This window comes from Schistocerca americana, chromosome 1 (assembly GCF_021461395.2).
Source record: "Schistocerca americana isolate TAMUIC-IGC-003095 chromosome 1, iqSchAmer2.1, whole genome shotgun sequence".
NCBI lineage: Eukaryota > Metazoa > Arthropoda > Insecta > Orthoptera > Acrididae > Schistocerca > Schistocerca americana.
In genome coordinates, this window is record NC_060119.1 from 790578379 (window position 1) to 790597092 (window position 18714).

Genomic DNA, 18714 nt, shown 5'->3' on the forward strand with positions numbered 1-18714 from the left:
AATCAACCAGACATTTGAACAAGCCAACTTTCCTAATGCACTTCAGTATGCAGAGGTAAAATCACTGGACAAAAAAGAATCAAAGGAGGACAATCCTAGCTCTATTCTCCCAAATTTATCCAAAGTTTTTGAAAAAGTAGTTACAGTCCAGATAACAAATTTTATCCCAGAATGCAGTTAATGAATTCATCACTGGACAAAAGCAATAAAGTGGCAGGTAACTTCTGTAACCTTACAGAAGCATTCAGTTCAGTGAACCACTCTATGCTGCTTCATAAACTAGACAGATATGGTAGAAGTGAAAGTGATCTACAGCAGCAGAGGAAGAAAAGGTCATTTAATATCATAAATTATGTACCTCATTTCAATATATTTTCACAAGGAGTACCTCAAGGTTGTTCTTAGAGACAGTCTTGTTTCTCTTTTACAGAAATGATTGACTTCTCAATATCAGTGCCCAGCTAGTCACATGTTTTGATGATACTTCAGTACTTATCAAAAGACAAAAACCGAGTGAGATGGCGCAGTGGTTAGCACACTGGACTCGCATTCGGAAGGACGACGGTTCAATCCCGCGTCCGGCCATCCTGATTTAGGTTTCTCGTGATTTCCCTAAATCGCTCCAGGCAAATACCAGGATGGTTCCTTTGAAAGGGCACGGCCGACATCCTTCCCTAATCCTATGAGACCGATAACCTTGCTGTTTGGTCTCTTCCCCCAAAAAAAAACAACCAAAAGACAAATGTGAGACCAAATGGTATCATAAACACACTATATGGTTTCAGAGAAATTATCTTAAACCTGACATAATCAGTATACTATATGAGGTCTGTCTAAAAAGAATCCGACCTTTGATTTTACCACGCAAAATAGAGACAAAAGCATTGCACCACTGTACACAGTAAAGGAAGAGACCTTCATGCGCGTGTGTGAATTTTGTCCCCGTTTTCCAGCATATCAGTCGCTGCCTGTCGGTCGCTGAGTTAGGAGCTACACAATGTGTTCATCAGATTACTGATTCTCTCAAGATGACTGAACGTGTTGAGCAAAGATACTGCATCAAATTTTTTCAAAAGCTTGGTCATTCTCAAAGCAAAACAATTCATAAGATTCAGCAGGTATTTGGAGAAGATGCAATGGGTGTAACACAAATTAAGGAGTGGTTCAACCAATTCAAAAATGGCTGCATATCAGCAGAGAGTGACCTGCATTCTGGCAGGCCCCAAACTGCTTGGAGTGCAGCTGTTGTTGAGAGGGTGCAAAATTTGGTGACGGCAGATTGTCGTTTGACCATGCGGGAGATTGCCCAAGAGGTTGGAGTGAGTAAAGATTCTTCACATGCAATTTTGTATGATGATTTGAACATGCACCGAGTGACTGCAAAATTCGTTCCCAAGTTGTTGTCGCCAGAACAAAAAGACCTCCATTTTGACATTACAGAGGACCTTCTGGACACCGCCAACACTGTCCTGGGTTTCTGAACACCGTGATAACTGGAAATGAGTCATGGGTGTATGGGTACAACCCAGAAACAAAAAGACAGTGGTCACAATGGAAGCATCCTGAGTCTCCCAGGTCGAAGAAAGTGTGGCAGATGTGAAGCAAAATCAAGGTGATGTTGACTGGCTTCTTTGATGTCAACAGAATTGTGCATCACAAATATGCACCAGAAGGACAAACAGTGACAAATGAGTACTATCAAGATGTTCTCCAGCAACTCCGTGGCACAGTTCGGCACAAAAGACCAGACATGTGGACAGCAAAAAACTGGCAACTGCATCATGACAACGCCCCCACACATTCATCCCACTTGATCCAAAATTTCTTGGCCAAACATGGAATTACAACCATTTGCCAACTCCCTACTCTCCAGACATGACTCCTTGTGATTTCCACCACTGAAAGGATCCCGTTTTGAGAGTAGAGAAGAGAAAATGCACAGAACATGATGACGGAGCTGAACACCATTCCAAAAGAAGACTTCCAGAGGTGTTTCCAGCAGTGGAAGGATCGGTGGGCTAAGTGTGTGCAAGCACAAGGGGCTTACTTTGAAGGGGATTAGGGTCCCAAATCTGTCAGGTATTTGAAATATTTTTTCTGGCCAAAGGTCAGATACTTTTTAAACAGGCCTCATATATCCAGTATACTCAACCTGAAATCAAGCAATCAAAACTCAGTGACATCAGTATTATATATAAAAATCAAGTTATGGAAGAAACTCTGTCCATCAATTTTATGGGACTAAACTTGGACAAAAATCTAAGCTGGTAAGCACACATAGACTATTTAGCTTTTAAATTAAACAGTCTTGCTTTTATGATGGACAAACTATCTAAAGTAACAAGTATAAAAAGCAGGAAAATGGAGTACCATAGTCACTTTGAATCCTTAACTAGATATGATTCACATTCAATAAGGATAGAAGCTGAAGAAATGAATTAAAATTTTTGCTATTGCTGGGACTTGAATGCAGCTCTCATGCTCATTAGGCAGATGTACTAACCATTATACCACTGTAGCAATGTGGCCATCACAGTTGTATGGACTACCTAAGTCCAGTGCCCTCTCTAACACAAATTTCAATTCAAACCTTTAGCCCATTTTCCTCTTCTCATGTCATCAGCACAAATTTTTAACTCATTTCTTCAGCGTTGAAGATAAAGTTGAAACTCATATGTTTCCATCAGATCAATAGATATGATTTAATTTGGGGGGGGGGGGGGGGGAGGGTGTGGAATTCAGGCCATCAATCATAAAAAGGGATCATTAGAAAAATCTCCAAAAACGTCTTGTTACCCATTATTCAAGAACCTAAAAAGTTTCTGTCCCTGAATTGTACATATTTGAATTATCATATTTTTATAAAGTAATCCTGAGCAAACTGAAGAAACCCATTCCGAACATATGTATAGCATCAGACAAAAAGAAATTTTCATTCTTTTAAAACACTGCTTAAAATTCTACCTAGAGACAATATAGTACATAGGAAATAAAAATCCACAATAAACTCAATGATAGAGATGTCAAGCATGGAGACAGGTTGACTGAAGAGAAAACTATATGATCTCCTGGTGGAAAAATGTTATTAATCAATGGAGTAATTTATCAATGATGAGATGATCATTTGAACAGTATGGCTATTTAACATCATAGTGTTGTAAATGAAATTGTATTAATAAAATAATGTCTGCAAAATTTAGACTCTTAAGTACTGGTACATTATAAGAAAAGCAATTTAACAATATTAATGTGTTTAACACAAAACAGTGCTTGTAAAACTAGTGTTGGAGACTTAAGTAACTATGTATGTCATAAGACAAAAATTAACATGTCTCCTGTACAATATGATCAGATAACCTATAGAATACATGTTATCAGATGAATAAAATTTAATACAATTCATTTTTCCCACCTACCACACATTCCACAAATCTTACCATGAAAGAGAGTCTTCAAGGATGAAAAAGAAGTCAGTTTGTACATCAACAGGTAGAAGCACCACCACAGGCTATTTCTATAAAGTATACTAACAACAAGTAATGACTATTGTTAATCTGTTCATACTGATCATATTACAATGTGCTAGATACACTTGGGGATGAGTGAATGATGGTGACAAGCTGCGGGGCCCAGGGCAAACACTGTTAACAATTATAAATAACTTTATTGAGCTTGGAACTGGCATAATGAGACAGGCATGCCTCTCCCCACTGACCTTGGTTGGTGCTTATGAAAGGGCAGCAGCTTCTATCTGGTGCTGCTGGCCTGGCACCTCAAACTATTGATGCCAGCAGCCTTTGTAGGCCACAGGTGTTGATGTCATTGACATGTCATGTTGTGCTGTCATGGTGCTCCAGTTGGGAAATAGTCTCCCTGCTCTGCACACATCTGCATTGGGAGCCTGTGGAGTCTGCTGTGTGCTATTTCCCTCAGAATCATTTAGGTCCAGAGCTCCTCGCCCCACTCGTGTCACTGCAACAGACTGTGAAGACAGCTGTGCGTGGGGTACAGCTCACTGCCCTCAGACAGTAGTCAGCTTTCAGCTGGTGTTTTGGTGCTGAGTCCTACTAGGAAATCAGCATGAGAAGTGGCAGGTGTGGATGGCAAAATGGCAGGGCTGAGACACCCATGGAAGAGGTATGGGCCAGATTTTGCAGGAAAAATTAGGTTACAGTTACCTGGTCACAAGTATTTTCAAGCCCAGTGCATGTGTTCGCCAAGTGATAGAAGATGTAGGATCATTGTGCAAATGTTTTAGAAAGCAGGATCGTGTTATGGTAGTGGGTGGAGCGGGAAACAGTATTGATAGGGATCAAAGCTACAATATTGAGTGTGACCTGGTAAAAATAGCATCCGCAACGAACCATACAAATGTTGGCTTGGTTCCTGCTTTCATATGGTATGACCAGCCCCAATTGAACACCTCTGTCAGGAGGGTCAATATGGAGCTAGATCAGCTGCTTCAGATGGATACTTTGTCAAGCATAGGTTTGGTTCTTGTTGATGGTATTGGTAGGTGGGACTTCACAAGACATGGCCTGCATGGGATGATAGCAAAATCTTTAAGGGGGCACTGAAACTCATGGGAGTACTTTTTTAGGCTAAGATCAGTGTCCAATGATTTAACATTGAATGAAATTAAGCTTAATGTGAAGCTCAGACAGGCAGGTACTATAGATGTGAAAATATCACAAGATTCTCATAACAGTACAGTGAAAAATAATGTTAGTATGTCACAAGATGCACATAAAAGCATATGTCACAAGATTCACATAAAAGCACAGTAAAAAATAATGTTAATATATTGCATCAGAATATCAGGTGATTAAAAAACAAAGTAGATGAGCTTCTTGTTTGTATAGAAGGAATAGATGTACTATGCCTGTCTGAACATCATATAGTCACAGGTACGGAAATGGTAAATGTAGGTACATGTAGGTACATGTAAGTAGAGACACTATGAAGAGAGGAGGAGTTGCCACATATATTAAAATCAGTCATAGTGAGAAAAATTTGGAAACTAAAAAATTCTGCATAGAGCAACACATAGAAGCATGTACATGTGAGCTTAAACTAAATAAAGGCACTTAGGTCCCCATTGGGAATTTTTCAACTATTTTTGAAAAGCTTGGATTCTTTGTTGTGCTACCTGTCACACAAAGGAAAGCAAATTATTGTTTGTGGGGATTTCAACGAAGATTCTCTGAAAGAGTCCGATAGAAAGCTTGACCTTGAAGTATTACTTGGTTCTTTCAATTTGACATCAGTTATTGATTTTCCTACTCGAGTGATACAGGAAAGCAGCACACTGATAGATAACGTTTTCATAGACCAAGATAAATTTAATCAAATAAAAACTTTTCCTGTTAAGAATGGTCTGTCTGATAATGATGCACAGCTAGTTAAAGTATATGATATAGCTCCATACAGTAATGCAAAACAGTCCTCCAAAATAGTGCATTCCATTAACGATTTAACACTTCAAAATTTTAGGGAAAGCTTGCAACAATTTTAGGGAAAGATTGCAACAGTTAGACTGGGCTGAGGTGTACAGGGAACGTGATGCTAATTTAAAATTTAACCTATTTCACGAGTATATTTGAAAACAGTTTCCCTAAAAAAACAGTGAAATATAATTGTAAGAAACCAATTTCACAAGTATATTTGAAAACAGTTTCCCTAAGAAAACAGTGAAATATAATTGTAAGAAATCATGTGAAAAGCCATGGCTTACTAAAGGGATAAAAATATCTTGTAAACATAAGAGGGAAATGTATCTTATAGCTAGGAGGAGTAATGATCCTGAAACAATGAAATATTATAAAAACTACTACACTGTATTAAGAAAAGTTATTAAAAAGCCCACAAGTATGTCCATTATATCTGAGATTAGCACATCTGATAATAAAATTAAAACAGTTTGGAATATTGTGAAAAGGTAAACAAGGCAACTGAGAGCACAGGAAGACTGTATTTCTATCAAACACAATGAAAAGTTTGCTAAAAAGAAGTTAGAAGTAGAAAACGTTTTTAATAATCATGTTTTAAGTGTTGTAGAGAAAATAGGTTCCAGCAATTCATTAGAAAATGCAAGGCTGTATATGGAAGAGGCAGTACCTATGCAATTTGATAAAATTGAAATTCAACCCACCTCTCCTGCTGAAATTTAGAAAATAATAAATTCACTCAAAAGTTAAAGCTGACATGGAATTGATGGCATTTCCAACAGAGTACTAAAAGCTTGTTCCCAACAAAAAAGTAGGATTCTCAACCACATATGTAGTAGCTCACTGAAACAGGGAATTTTTCCAGATAGACTGAAATATGCTATTGTTAAACCATTGCATAAAAAAGGGGATAGATCTGATGCTAACAACTACAACCCAATCTCACTTCTGACAGCTCTATCCAAAATTCTTGAAAAAGTAATGCATTCAAGAGTAGCATCACATATTTATAAAATTGAAGTACTAACAAAATGTCAGTTTGGTTTGCAGAAAGGCTTTTCAACAGAAAATGGAAGTCTGTTGCTGAGGTAGAATACTCAAAATTTCTGGGTGAGAAATTGAATTGGAAGAAACACATCGTTCATCTGCTGAAACACTTAGGTTCAGCTACTTATGCTATTAGGGTTATTGCAAATTTTGGTGATAAACATATCAGTAAATTAGCTTATAATGCCTATTTTCATTCACTGCTTTCATATGGTATCTTATTTTGGGGCAATTCGTCATTAAGAGAGAGAGTATTCTTTGCACAAAAGCGTGTAATTAGAAATAATTGGAGCCCACCCAAGATCACCTTGCAGATATTTATTTAAGGAACTCAGGATATTCACAGTACCTTCACAATACATATATTCACTTATGAAATTTGTCATTAATAACCCATCCCAATTAAAAAATATCAGCAAAGTGTATAGCTACAACACTAGAAGAAAGGATGATATTCACTATTTTGGATTAAATCTCACTTTGGCACAGAAAGGGGTGAACTATGCTGCCACAAAAATCTATGGTCATTTGCCAAATAATATTAAAAGTCTGACAGATAGCCAACCAACATTTAAAAGCAAATTAAAAGAATTTCTGAATTACAACTCCTCCTACTCAATAGACGAATTCTTAGATGTTGAATTGAATTGAATTTTATTTGATCCTGTAAGATTACATTGTGTACAGTAAATGAACGTGTAATATAGGACATGTCAAAGTATTAACATTCTTTATCACTTATTTTTCTACACCTTTAGCTTACATTTTTACATTGCTGATAATGAGTAATAATATATACCAATTTAATGGCATAAGTATTCTGCAACACTGTAAAACTCTTTTTCAATGAGATAGTCTTTAAGTTTCTTTGGAAAGTCATTGTGAAGTACACTATCTTGCAGGGTTTTCGGCAGACTTCTTAGTAGTCTGATACCAGAGTACTGCGGTCCTTTTTCTAGCATTGCCAGTCGGTGGGGTATGCTCTGTACCTCATTCTTCTTTCTTGTATTGTGGGTGTGTACACTAGGATTTGTAATCCAGTCCTCACTACCTTTTGTGATGTACATTATTTTTTTGTATATATACAACGATGAAAAAGTTAAGATATATAAATTCTTGAAACAGTTTCTGCATGTTTCAGAGGTCTTTCCTCTTAATATGGTCCTAATTGCTTTTTTTGTAATGTGAACACTCATTTTGACTCTTGTTTGTTTGAGTTTCCCCACACAGTCACTCCATACTGTAAGTATTGTTCGAAAAGTCCATGATGCACTGTACACAGAAGGTTCTTGTCTGAATACTGTGATAGCTGCATCATTAAGAATATGACAGAGCTCAGTTTCTTACAGACATTATTAATATGTTTTTTTTTTTTTTTTTCATTTCAGTTCATTATCCACAAGTCCGCCCCGGTAGCTGAGTGGTCAGCGTGACAGACTGTCAATCCTAAGGGCCCGGGTTCGATTCCCGGCTGGGTCGGAGATTTTCTCCGCTCAGGGACTGGGTGTTGTGTTGTCCTGATCATCATCATTTCATCCCCATCGACGCGCAGGTCGCCGAAGTGGCGTCAAATCAAAAGACCTGCACCAGGCGAACGGTCTACCCGATGGGAGGCCCTAGCCACACGACATTTCCATTTCCATTATCCACAAGAATACCTAAGAATCTAGCAGATTCTACTTCTTCCAGCCTTGTTCCATCAACCTCTAAATCCTTGTCTACAGGCTCTTCCTTGTTTTTAAACACTGCATACATAGTCTTTTTTAGATTTATAACCAGTTCATTTTCCAACAGCCATTGAGCTGTGACATTTGCAGATATGTATGCTCTTCTCTCAAGCTGTTCCATATTTTGGTCACTATTAAGTATTGTCATGTTATCAGCATACAATATTTTCTTTTCTTCCTCCTCAACACCTATATCATTAACAAATACATTAAATAACAATGGCCCCATTACCGAGCCCTGCGGCACTCCATATTTGATGGATTTGGTTTCTGGTTGGTACGAGTTTCCTAATGATACATACTGCTTGCGGTTGCACAAGTACGATTTTATCCATTCACCTGGTTGCCCCCAAATGCCATAGTTGCTTAATTTTTGTATCAGCATTTCGTGGTCAATGGTGTCAAATGCCTTTGAAAGATCCAGAAACATTGCAAAGACAATCTTTTTCTCATCTAAGGACTGTAAAATGTATTCTGTTAGACTGACAATTGCTGATTCTGTAGATTTACCCTTTCTGAAACCATGTTGTGAGGGCATGAGAATGTTATGTTTGTCCAAATAGTTAACTAATCTGGTATACATAAGCACTTCTAGGATTTTTGAGAAACCTGATATCAGTGAAACTGGTCTGTAGTTGTTGGGATCATCCTTACACCCTTTCTTGTACACTGGCACTACCTTCGTTATCTTCAGTTTTTCTGGAAAAATTGCATCTCTGAAAGAACAGTTTGCTATGTTCAGCAGTGGTGTTATTATCTCCTCACATACTAGCTTTATTACATGATTTGATATTTCATCATCATCAGCTGATTTCTTGGACTTCAGTTAATGTATAGTTTTCCACAGTTCATCTTCCGTGACTGGTCTTAAGAACATTGTACCGCATGATCTTTATGGTACCTTAATACCCTTCTGTTTTTTACTATTTCGTTCCAATTTTAGGTTTTCTACTACACTGATATAGTTATTATTCAGTATGTTTGCTATTTCCATACCATCTGTGACCACTGTGTTGTCTATTTTAATTGACCTAATACCTTCTTCTTTGTTTGACCCATCTTTTCCCTTTCTTTCAGCACTGATTGGATTCCAAGCTGCCTTTGCCTTGTTTTTTGAGTTCGGTATAGTGATGTCAATTGCTCTTGCTTTCGCTTCTCTTATTGGTTTTCTATACTTCTTTTTTAACATTTTATAGTTTTCAGCTTCGCCCATCCATCTCACGTCCTGAAGCTTCCTTTGCTGTTCTAGTATTTCACTGGTAAAATCCACTGTGTTTGATCTTGCTGCCTTTCTTGTCTCTTTACTCTGGGAAATGCTACATTAAAATGGTACTTAATTGTTGAAATAAATGCATCATATTTTTCATTTACACTCTGGGCCTGTAGGGTTTCATTCCAGGTTTCCTTACTTAACATTGTTCTAAAGATGTTGATATTTTGTTCACTGATGATCCTAATTTCTTTGGTTGTTTGTTTTGGTTCTGATACTGTGTCATTACTTCTGCAAAAGCTGATTAGTTGTCCATGATGATCAGATATTTCTGTCTGAACTACATGTGACTCATAGTTACACATATTAGTAATTATGTTGTCAATAATTGTCTCACTTTGTGAAGTCACTCTTGTTGGTGCAGTTATTGTCACTTTCATGTTATGCTGTATTAACAATTCTTCAAAATCCTGTCGTATTTTTGTGTCTTTTCCCATGTCAATGTTGAAGTCTCCACATATAATAAGATTTCTCTTTATATTCATTCTCAATAAGCTAGCAACTTTTTTTAGAAAGATGCTAATATTGCCACATGGTGACCTGTACACACAAAACACTCTAAAATCCTCTGCCACTATACCAGTAACTTCAAAGTCTTTTTCTCTAGCTATGGGAAATGTAGCAGCTTCACTGTTTACATTCTTTGATAGAGTACCTGTTTTAATATATATACAAACGCCACAACCCTTATATTTAGATCTGCAGGAGTAACTAGCTAGTTTGTAGTCCTTTATTGCCACATTATGTATTTTACTTTCAGGTAGTCCATGTTCACTTACGCATAATATGTCTGGTCTTACTTCACTCAGGAGTACTTCTGCTTCTAATTTTTTGTTACCAAAGTATTGAATATTTTGATGAAGTACTTTTATGTAATTTTTCTTTTGTTGGTTTACATGTTGTGAGCTGTATTCTGGGGCAAATTCTTTAGTATCGTCTTTTTTTGTATGGTGCTTATATTTTTCTTTTCCAGCTGGAGTGTATGATTTTTCACCCCCTTCAGGCCATATTAGTTTCCCTTGCATCTAATGATTTTGCAGACATCTGCAAACATTCTGCTGAACGTTACAGACCCCAGTCTATTTAAATGCAAGCCATCCTTCGCTAGTGAGTTTTCACGTAGGAATTTATTTGGGTCTATAAAAATTGCCCCAAGGCGATCACATTGTTCTTTAAGAGCACAATTTATTTTGGCGATATATTTTTCACTCACCGACCTTCTGTTTATGATTCCGCTAAGTATCAGACGAGATCCTGCATACATATTTCTTGCAGAACGAATCATGTTTCTTGTTTTGCTTGCCATTTCTTCCTCACTGCTGCTCCTTAACGAATTCGTTCCAACATGTACAAACACCCCATTATAGTTATGTCTGGTTTCAGAATCTGGTTCTGTAGTATCTTGTCTTGCATTTACCATATTTTTTAAATGTTTGCCGAGTTGATGCGTTCTAATACCAGGTCGTACGTCGATCTTGCAATTGGGGACAGCGATATTCTTCAGCAGCGAATCGCCAATTATTAAAAAGTCATTTTCCTTTTGTTGCGTATCTGTCGCCTTGTTTTTCCTTTTGCTGTGTCACCACCTTCCATTTATATTTATCTTCCGGTTTTTGGCTTACTGAGTTTACCGAGACATCAACGGGAACACTTGAAATGTTGTTTTTAAAGTAGGATGGGTCATTTGTATTTTCGCGATCTTCTTGCTTTTCTGTTTGATGGCTTTTACACACACAGGACTTCTTTTCTTGTATTAATGTATCGTTTTCTTTCTTGATGGTCGAAAGTTCTGTTTTTAATGCCTCAATGTCACTTCGTAGTAATTTTATAATTTGGTTTTTTGTATAAACTGCACTCACAAGATCGGCCATTTCGTCACGTAAACAACCGTGACATGTCCACGGAAAATCATCGCTGACGATCTTTAGATTTACTTTCGCGCACTTTTCGTGTAACCAGAAGTTGCATTTGATACACAGAATACCCTTCATCACACGCTTTTTACATTCTCTACACGAATAACTGTTCATTTTTTGCCTTTTTAACGAGAGAAGCGTCACTACACTTTCCTATCGGCGCCATCTTACTATGTGAAGTAGTAACTGCAATTTAAAAAAATTAATTAATTATTTTGTGTAAAGAAAACTTATGTCAATCTGACACATTCCACATCATTATGAAATGTCGTATTCATGATCTATGGAACAAGGATTAATGTATGTATGTAGTACCATGGAGGACTTAGTGTGGACAGTAGATGCATCCCAGTCTCGAACCCATGGCTGGTGGAGTCCAGTTGTCTCACTGTCTGGCGTCACTCTAGTATCAGTGGTAAGCTGGCTTCCAGTGATGACAAGTGATGCTTACCTTAAAATTCAGAATTATTCATATACCTCCAGTGCCCATATGTTTCACTAAAGCCCAGTGCCTAGTCACATTGCCAAAACAAGACTTGCCCTGGAACAATGACACTGCTCCACTTGCTACATGGTTACAGCTATGCAGTGCCATTTGCCACTGAGCTTGTCTGTTCTTGTTGTGCAATCTACCAGTGTGTCTCTTATTGTAACCTACATGTCACCATACTTGCAGCTGCCAAACCACAGCTGTTAACGCAGTGCTTTATGGTGCTTCCATGCTACTTTTCCTTACTTTTGTCAAAAACTAATAATTTTCTGACCAGAGATTTGGTCATGGCACTACACTGCACTCCCCTATGGAGAAGACGTGGTTCTTCATATTTTACACTGGCCCAGAACTCTATTGTAATTACTTCTACCCTTAATCCACTAGGACCTAACACTAAATCAGCTACTCTTAACTACTACACAAATTACTGTGTTCACCCCTGACCCTGTAAATCTATCTTTCACCTCTCATTCATGGTATCCAGCTTACTGGAACTTGGATTAGCCCAGGGTTGGCGTCCCATAGGGTTCATTGTTTAACGTACATGAGAGATAGGCAGGGTGAAATCAGAGTCATCATGATGCTAGGAATCGTAACACTCAACGATGTGGTTACTTGACACCTACCATCCTGCAATAATTACTGTGTAGTGATTTGCCCTTCCTGGGCAGCTATCATTCAGCATAGTGAATGCTCCAGGCTAGATTCTCAGGTGTTGTGAAGGAAGAAAAGGTTTTGCTTGGACAATATCTCTAAAGGTTGTTCTGGCCAGTACAGCTGTGGCTGTGTCACATTTAGTAGGATATCTCCCATCATAGTAGCTGGCAAATGGAACGTGGGTCACAAAATACTACCCATAGTCCCAGTCAACACTCCCCTGCCTCATAATTCCAAACACCTTACCCCCATTAGTTTCCCCTCTCATAGCAGCCAGCAACTACCTCTACATAGTTATACATCAATTATATCTAATGCAAACCTGTCTTCCAAAACTATGATTTCAGTTTGATTCCTTCTTTTCTTCAACAATGTTCCTCTCTTTTGGCTCTGAAGAGTTGCATTGACAAGTTTACTCCTTCTTGACACAATTTCATGAGACAGGCACATAGTGACTACCTTGCTCTGGCTTGGCTAGAATTCACCCTTGGTCATCACCAAGTGTTGATTCCCATCTTCCATTGATGGTAGCACCTCTTCCACTATTACTTGTGCAGATTTTCAAACTTCTGCTAACTTCATTGGATAACTCTGTACTGTGTGACACCTGAACATTGGGACTCTCACCATTGCACTATGGTAGTAGAATGTCAAGTTCTGGCTTCTTGGCTCCACCATTGTCTGTAATTCTGGCAGCAGTTATTCTTGCAACTTTCTCAGTTCTCTCAAATACTGCGCAGGTGACAGAAACATAGGACTTAACTGCCCATGTAGTGCTGGATGGGTGTCTTCCTGCAGACTCATTAACTCCACCTGTCATCACAGATACTAATCCCCAAGGACATCAACAGCCTTGTTAACATTATTCTTGCATCCAATATGTGCATTCAGGCTAGTACTGCTTCCAGATCCTGGTTCATAGTACTAGACAAGGCCCTGGCATAATCACAAATCTCTTAGTCAGTTTCTGGAACAAGCATCTGTTGTTCAGCACACTGCTCTCAAAGTTCATAATCTGCATGGAATGCCACTCCACAGTTACTTTATATGCCTCTGCTAACCCCATTGCCATCTCTGGCATTTCATTCAACTTGCTTACAACACTCACATCTGCTTCCCAAAGATGGTCTTTACTATTATACTCTAATGTTTATCCGTTCCCTTTTTGCAATCCTGGATTCATATGGAAGCACTCTGACCACATCCTGCATCTGCTTCTTTAATCATCTATATGTCTCATGCAAATTCCTGTGCTTCCTTGAGACCTCTCTCAGCCTCCCATTACTAACCGCTAATTCCTGTATACCATTAAACACTTCTTCCAACATCCTTATTTCATTCTGTAGCTCCGACACATTAAACACCAAATCTAATGACCATATGTCATGCATAACACCAAGTCTGGTTGTCTGGAGAACACAACTCCTCCATCCAGGTGATAATCCTGCAGCACCCTCAGCACCGCCAAAACTAGCATCCTTCATCATATGGCAGCTTGACATGGACTAACATCACGTCCCCTTCCCCCAGCAGCCTGCTATCTCTGAACAGCCTGTCTCAATACACCTAACAATAAAAACTGCACCACACAAGCATATAACTTGATCAAAAGCAACATTAATACCCTATACCATACAAAAAGAAAAATATTCTGCAAACAGTAAAGTCACTTCACATATCAATTAATTCCTTGCCTTAATTCATAATGAGCCTGAGGTTTCTGGGCATCTCTCTCTTGTCTCTCATCCTTTCACTTCTTCTTTTTCATCTCTCTCCTCACTTTCACCAATACCTCTTATGAGCTGCCTCCAGTGCTTGTAGATGCTCAACATGCACAGTGGTTGTCTTTGTTGTTGGCTGCAGCTTCACATTTACCGGTAATGTAGTTTCAGTTACTCAGTACAGGCCCTGGTAACATGTTACAAATTTCTTCATCTTTCCCTTCATGATATACATGGGCTTGACCTCACCTATTGACCCACTGATTTCGCCACCTCCTCCTGTTTCTCCACCAATGGGGAGTACAGGAAGGAAAGATCAAAGTGTCACTTCACATAATAACTAAGCATCTTGCCAATTATTCAATGAATTCATGCCATTCTTCCCATTCTTCCATTAGCTTGTGGGTGAAGTGGGTGAAGTTTTTTCACATTTACTACCCGACACAACTCTTTCATCAGGCCTGACATGAAATTTGTCCCCTAGTCCATAATTATTGTCTACAGCACCCTGAACTTCAATATCCACCTATTCACCAGTTCTTGTGTGACCATGACTGCCTGTTGCCCAGCAACCCCCATGGTCCAATGAAAGGGGTTCATGCATCTCGTGTAACACATCTAGCTTCAGCTTGGCCAGCACCACCACTTGTGGTCTCATTTTCTTGTCTCTACAGAATAACATGTTGTGCACACTAAACTGCTGCTGCTTTCCAGACTGCTTACACTCTTCATTGTTGCTCTTCACTGCTTGTCATTGCCCATTGTCATGATCTAGTGCCTATATTACAGATATTTTTTTGCGTAGCACGTCTGCATTTCCATGTTTCTTTCCTGGTTTATGGATCAATTTGTACTTACATTCTCTGAGTTTCAGTATCCCCTTTCCACCCTACTGGACAGGTCCTTCAAAACAAGTAACCACTTTAAGGCAACGTAGTCCATTACTTCCTTGAACTTCCCTCCATACAGAAAACACTGGAAGTGCATCACCTTGAATATCAAGTTAAGCATTTCCCTTTTTGTTGTAGAATAGTTCTTCACTGCTGTGTGCAACTGTCTTCATGAATAGGCAACAGGATATTCTTGCCTGTTGACCTCCTGGCTTAAAACACCCTCCAGAGTATGATTCTATGCATCACATGATAATATGACCTCCTTCTGAAAGTCTGGAAACACCACAACCAGACTTGATGTTAATACTCTCTTCAACCTGAAATGCTTCCTTGCATTCTTCTGACCAAACAAACTTAATCCCCTTCTTTAGCAACTGCATAAGCAGTTGCATCCTAACTGATGATATACACTACTGAAGCCCATTGTTGAGAAGCACTGGCTTTGCCCTAGCTTATCTATTGTCTTTGTGATGGGTAGGCATCTGCCATAGTCTTATTATTCCAATGGTGATAACTGCAACAAAACTGATACTTCTTCAAGGCATCAACAGACTTTTTCAGCATGATCACAATTCCTGTACTCTCTTCTATATTTCCATCAATCATCTCTTTATTTATAAATTCCTCCAAAACTGTTGGCAGTGATTTTGGAATTCTGTATAGCCTCCAAAACACTGGTACTTGATTTCCTGTTGGAATCCTGTGATGTGTTACTGGCTTAGCAGGCAGTAGTCCTGGTGGAAAAACAAATCCTGAAATTCTAGCAATAGATCCTCCATTTGTGTCATCTCTTTTCCCTTTAAATGCCTCAGTTTTTCATGAAATGCAATCCCAGTGGGATCCTGTGCCTCATCACAGCCAACACTCCCTCTCCGGAATCTCTAGTGCAGCCAGAAATGTTCCCCTTAATGCAGGAAGTCCAAGCCTAGGGTCATGCTGCAGCCCTCATGTACATGAAACACCACTCTACATCATGCCTAAACCTGGTTGCCTCGAACAAAAAATTCATCACCACTGATCCCAATGCTCAGATATTACTATCCCCTACCCCATCCAAATTATAACATTGTTGGTTCTGACACCTCCTTTCCATGAGCTCTCTTGAGGCCACTGACACATGGACCCATGTTTCTAATAAAATTTTATATTTCCTACCATCTACCACACCCATTATGACTTATTCTACCTCTGCATCCACTCTTACTGCATTTGTTTTTATGGGAGACTCCTGTTGGTCCTCTCCTAATTTTAATGGACCATTCCTTCCACCTGGGACATCTCTATTACCACCCTTATACACTTATCGGTGACTTACAACTCCCCTACTACCATTCCCATTAAATCGCTGCCCATCTCTATTACCCCATCATTCCTTCATGACTGGTAGCACTGTCTCTGCATATGACCTGTATGTCCATAACCAAAACACTTTATATTCAGTGCAAATACATACAAGGTGTGATTGGAAAGTTTTAAGAATGGGCTTGCAATTGTACAATGGTGGTACTTACATGCTACTGTGATGCATCTCCTTCAAAATAGTCCCCTTCTGACTTAACACATCAACTCCAATGGTGTTTCCACTTTTGGAAGCATACCTGGAAATTTTTTTCCTGGAGTATGTTAAGGACACACTCCATATTTACCTGGATGTCTTCAATCGAGTCAAATACCTTCCGTTTCTGTGAAAATTTCGGTTTAGGAAATAGGCAGAAGTCTGCAGAGGCCAAACCAGGGGAATATGGTGGTTTTGGAAGCCCAGATATGTTGAATTTGGTCAAAAATTCAACAATGGAGAAGGCTCTATGAACCAGAGCATTGTCATGGTGTAGCACCCAACTCTGTCTTTCCACAATGCAGGCCTTTTCTTCTGCACCTTTTCACGCAAACACTTGAGGACACATTTGTAGTATTCCTAGTTAATTGTCTGTCCTCCAGGGGCAAATTCGTGATGCACAATACCGCTAGAATCGAAAAAAATCACTAACATTGTCTTTACCTTCGACTGACTTTGACGTGCTTTTTTCAGTCATTGTGAACTTCGAGTCTTCCACTGCAAATTCTGCACTTTGGTTTCAGTATCATATCCATATACCCATGATTTGACACCTGTAATTACCATATTTAACAAATATGGGTCTTTTTTAGTCCAATTAATCAGTTCTTGGTTTACGTCAAGTTGGTATTTTCTCTGGTCACTTGACAACACTTTTGGAATAAACTTTGCTGACACTCGACACATGTTCAGATCTTCAGTTAAAATTGACTGAACTGCATAGAAACTTAAATGAAGTTCATCAGCCATCTCCCTAATTGTAAGTCCATGATCAGAGTGCACTAAGTCACGAACTTTCACAACATTTTCATTCATTTTTGATGTGGAAGGATGGCCGGACTGTGGTTCATCTTGAAATGATTCGCGGCCATTTTTAAATCTGTTGAACGAGACAGAAACATTTGGCTGGCTCATACAATTATCTCCAACAGCTGTTTTTAATAGTTTGTAAGTCTCCAAAGCTGATTTCCCAGTTTTAAAACAAAATTTCACACTAATTCATTGCTCCATTTTTATGTCCATTTTCACGCAGACAGAATCTGGCAACAAGCCCTAGCTGACCCTCACTCAACCAGCTGCCACAATGAACTGAATAAAGGAAACACAGTTTCCTGTCAGAGGGCATGCTAGGACAAGGCAATGACTCACTCCCTACCCTACATGTACCTACCCACCAAACCAGTAAGCAGTAGTGGATCCATTCTTAAAACTTTCCAATCACAACTCATATCTTTGATCCCTCATCCCTGTCAGTCTATCAGCTTCCTTGTATTCCAGTGTGAACCAAACTCCAGCATGAAGATCTTTAAGTGCCCCAGTACGTACCCTGCTAGACAATCCCCGTGCCAAACCCATGAGGAAAGCATTGAGTGCTTCCTGCTCAGCCTCCTGCAGCACCACTTTGCTGACCTCAGCATTCTGCAGTAACTCATAGATGTCAACATTCAACTTCCTAACAATATCTGCAAAGTCCTCCACTGCCCCATTATATCTTCTGGACACAATACCCAACAGCTCCTAAAAAACTGCTGCACTATTCTGCTTCCTTTACCATTGTTCCAACCCCTGTCTCAGTTGATCAAAAGCCTCTGCATTTCATATAGCTCCTGTGCACCTTATGAACAACTTTAATTCCCCCATCAAATGTAACCTCACAGTGTGTTCAACAACTGCTTACCCAATCAACCCCTTTAATTACCAATGACTTCAGATCTTCCACAAATGAAATCATATCCTCAGATGTCCTGTCAGAGATGGGAGAAACAAGGTTAGCAACAGCCAGATCCACTACTAGAACCTGAGACCACAACAAATCTATTTCATTATCCTTCTTCACCAATATGTTATTTACAATAACATTATCCCCACTCAGCTGAGCTACCTAATTCACTAACAGTTGAAACATCTTCTCACTGGTGACACCTTGTGTCCCTGACTTTGATTTGCCTCTGCCTTGACCCTACTCATTTTCACAATTCAGACAGACA

At 39.1% G+C, this 18714-nt stretch overlaps 1 protein-coding gene across 1 annotated transcript in view; it reads left to right on the forward strand.

Moving 5' to 3' along the window:
- Positions 1-1028: 1028 nt before the first annotated feature.
- The window catches only part of LOC124594264 (protein GVQW3-like), a 62690-nt gene continuing 45004 nt past the window's right edge, over positions 1029-18714 (forward strand). Inside the window, exon 1 of the mRNA XM_047132630.1 lies at positions 1029-1319. Coding sequence (XP_046988586.1) covers positions 1029-1319 — 291 coding nt within the window. The remainder of the gene's footprint in view (positions 1320-18714) is intronic.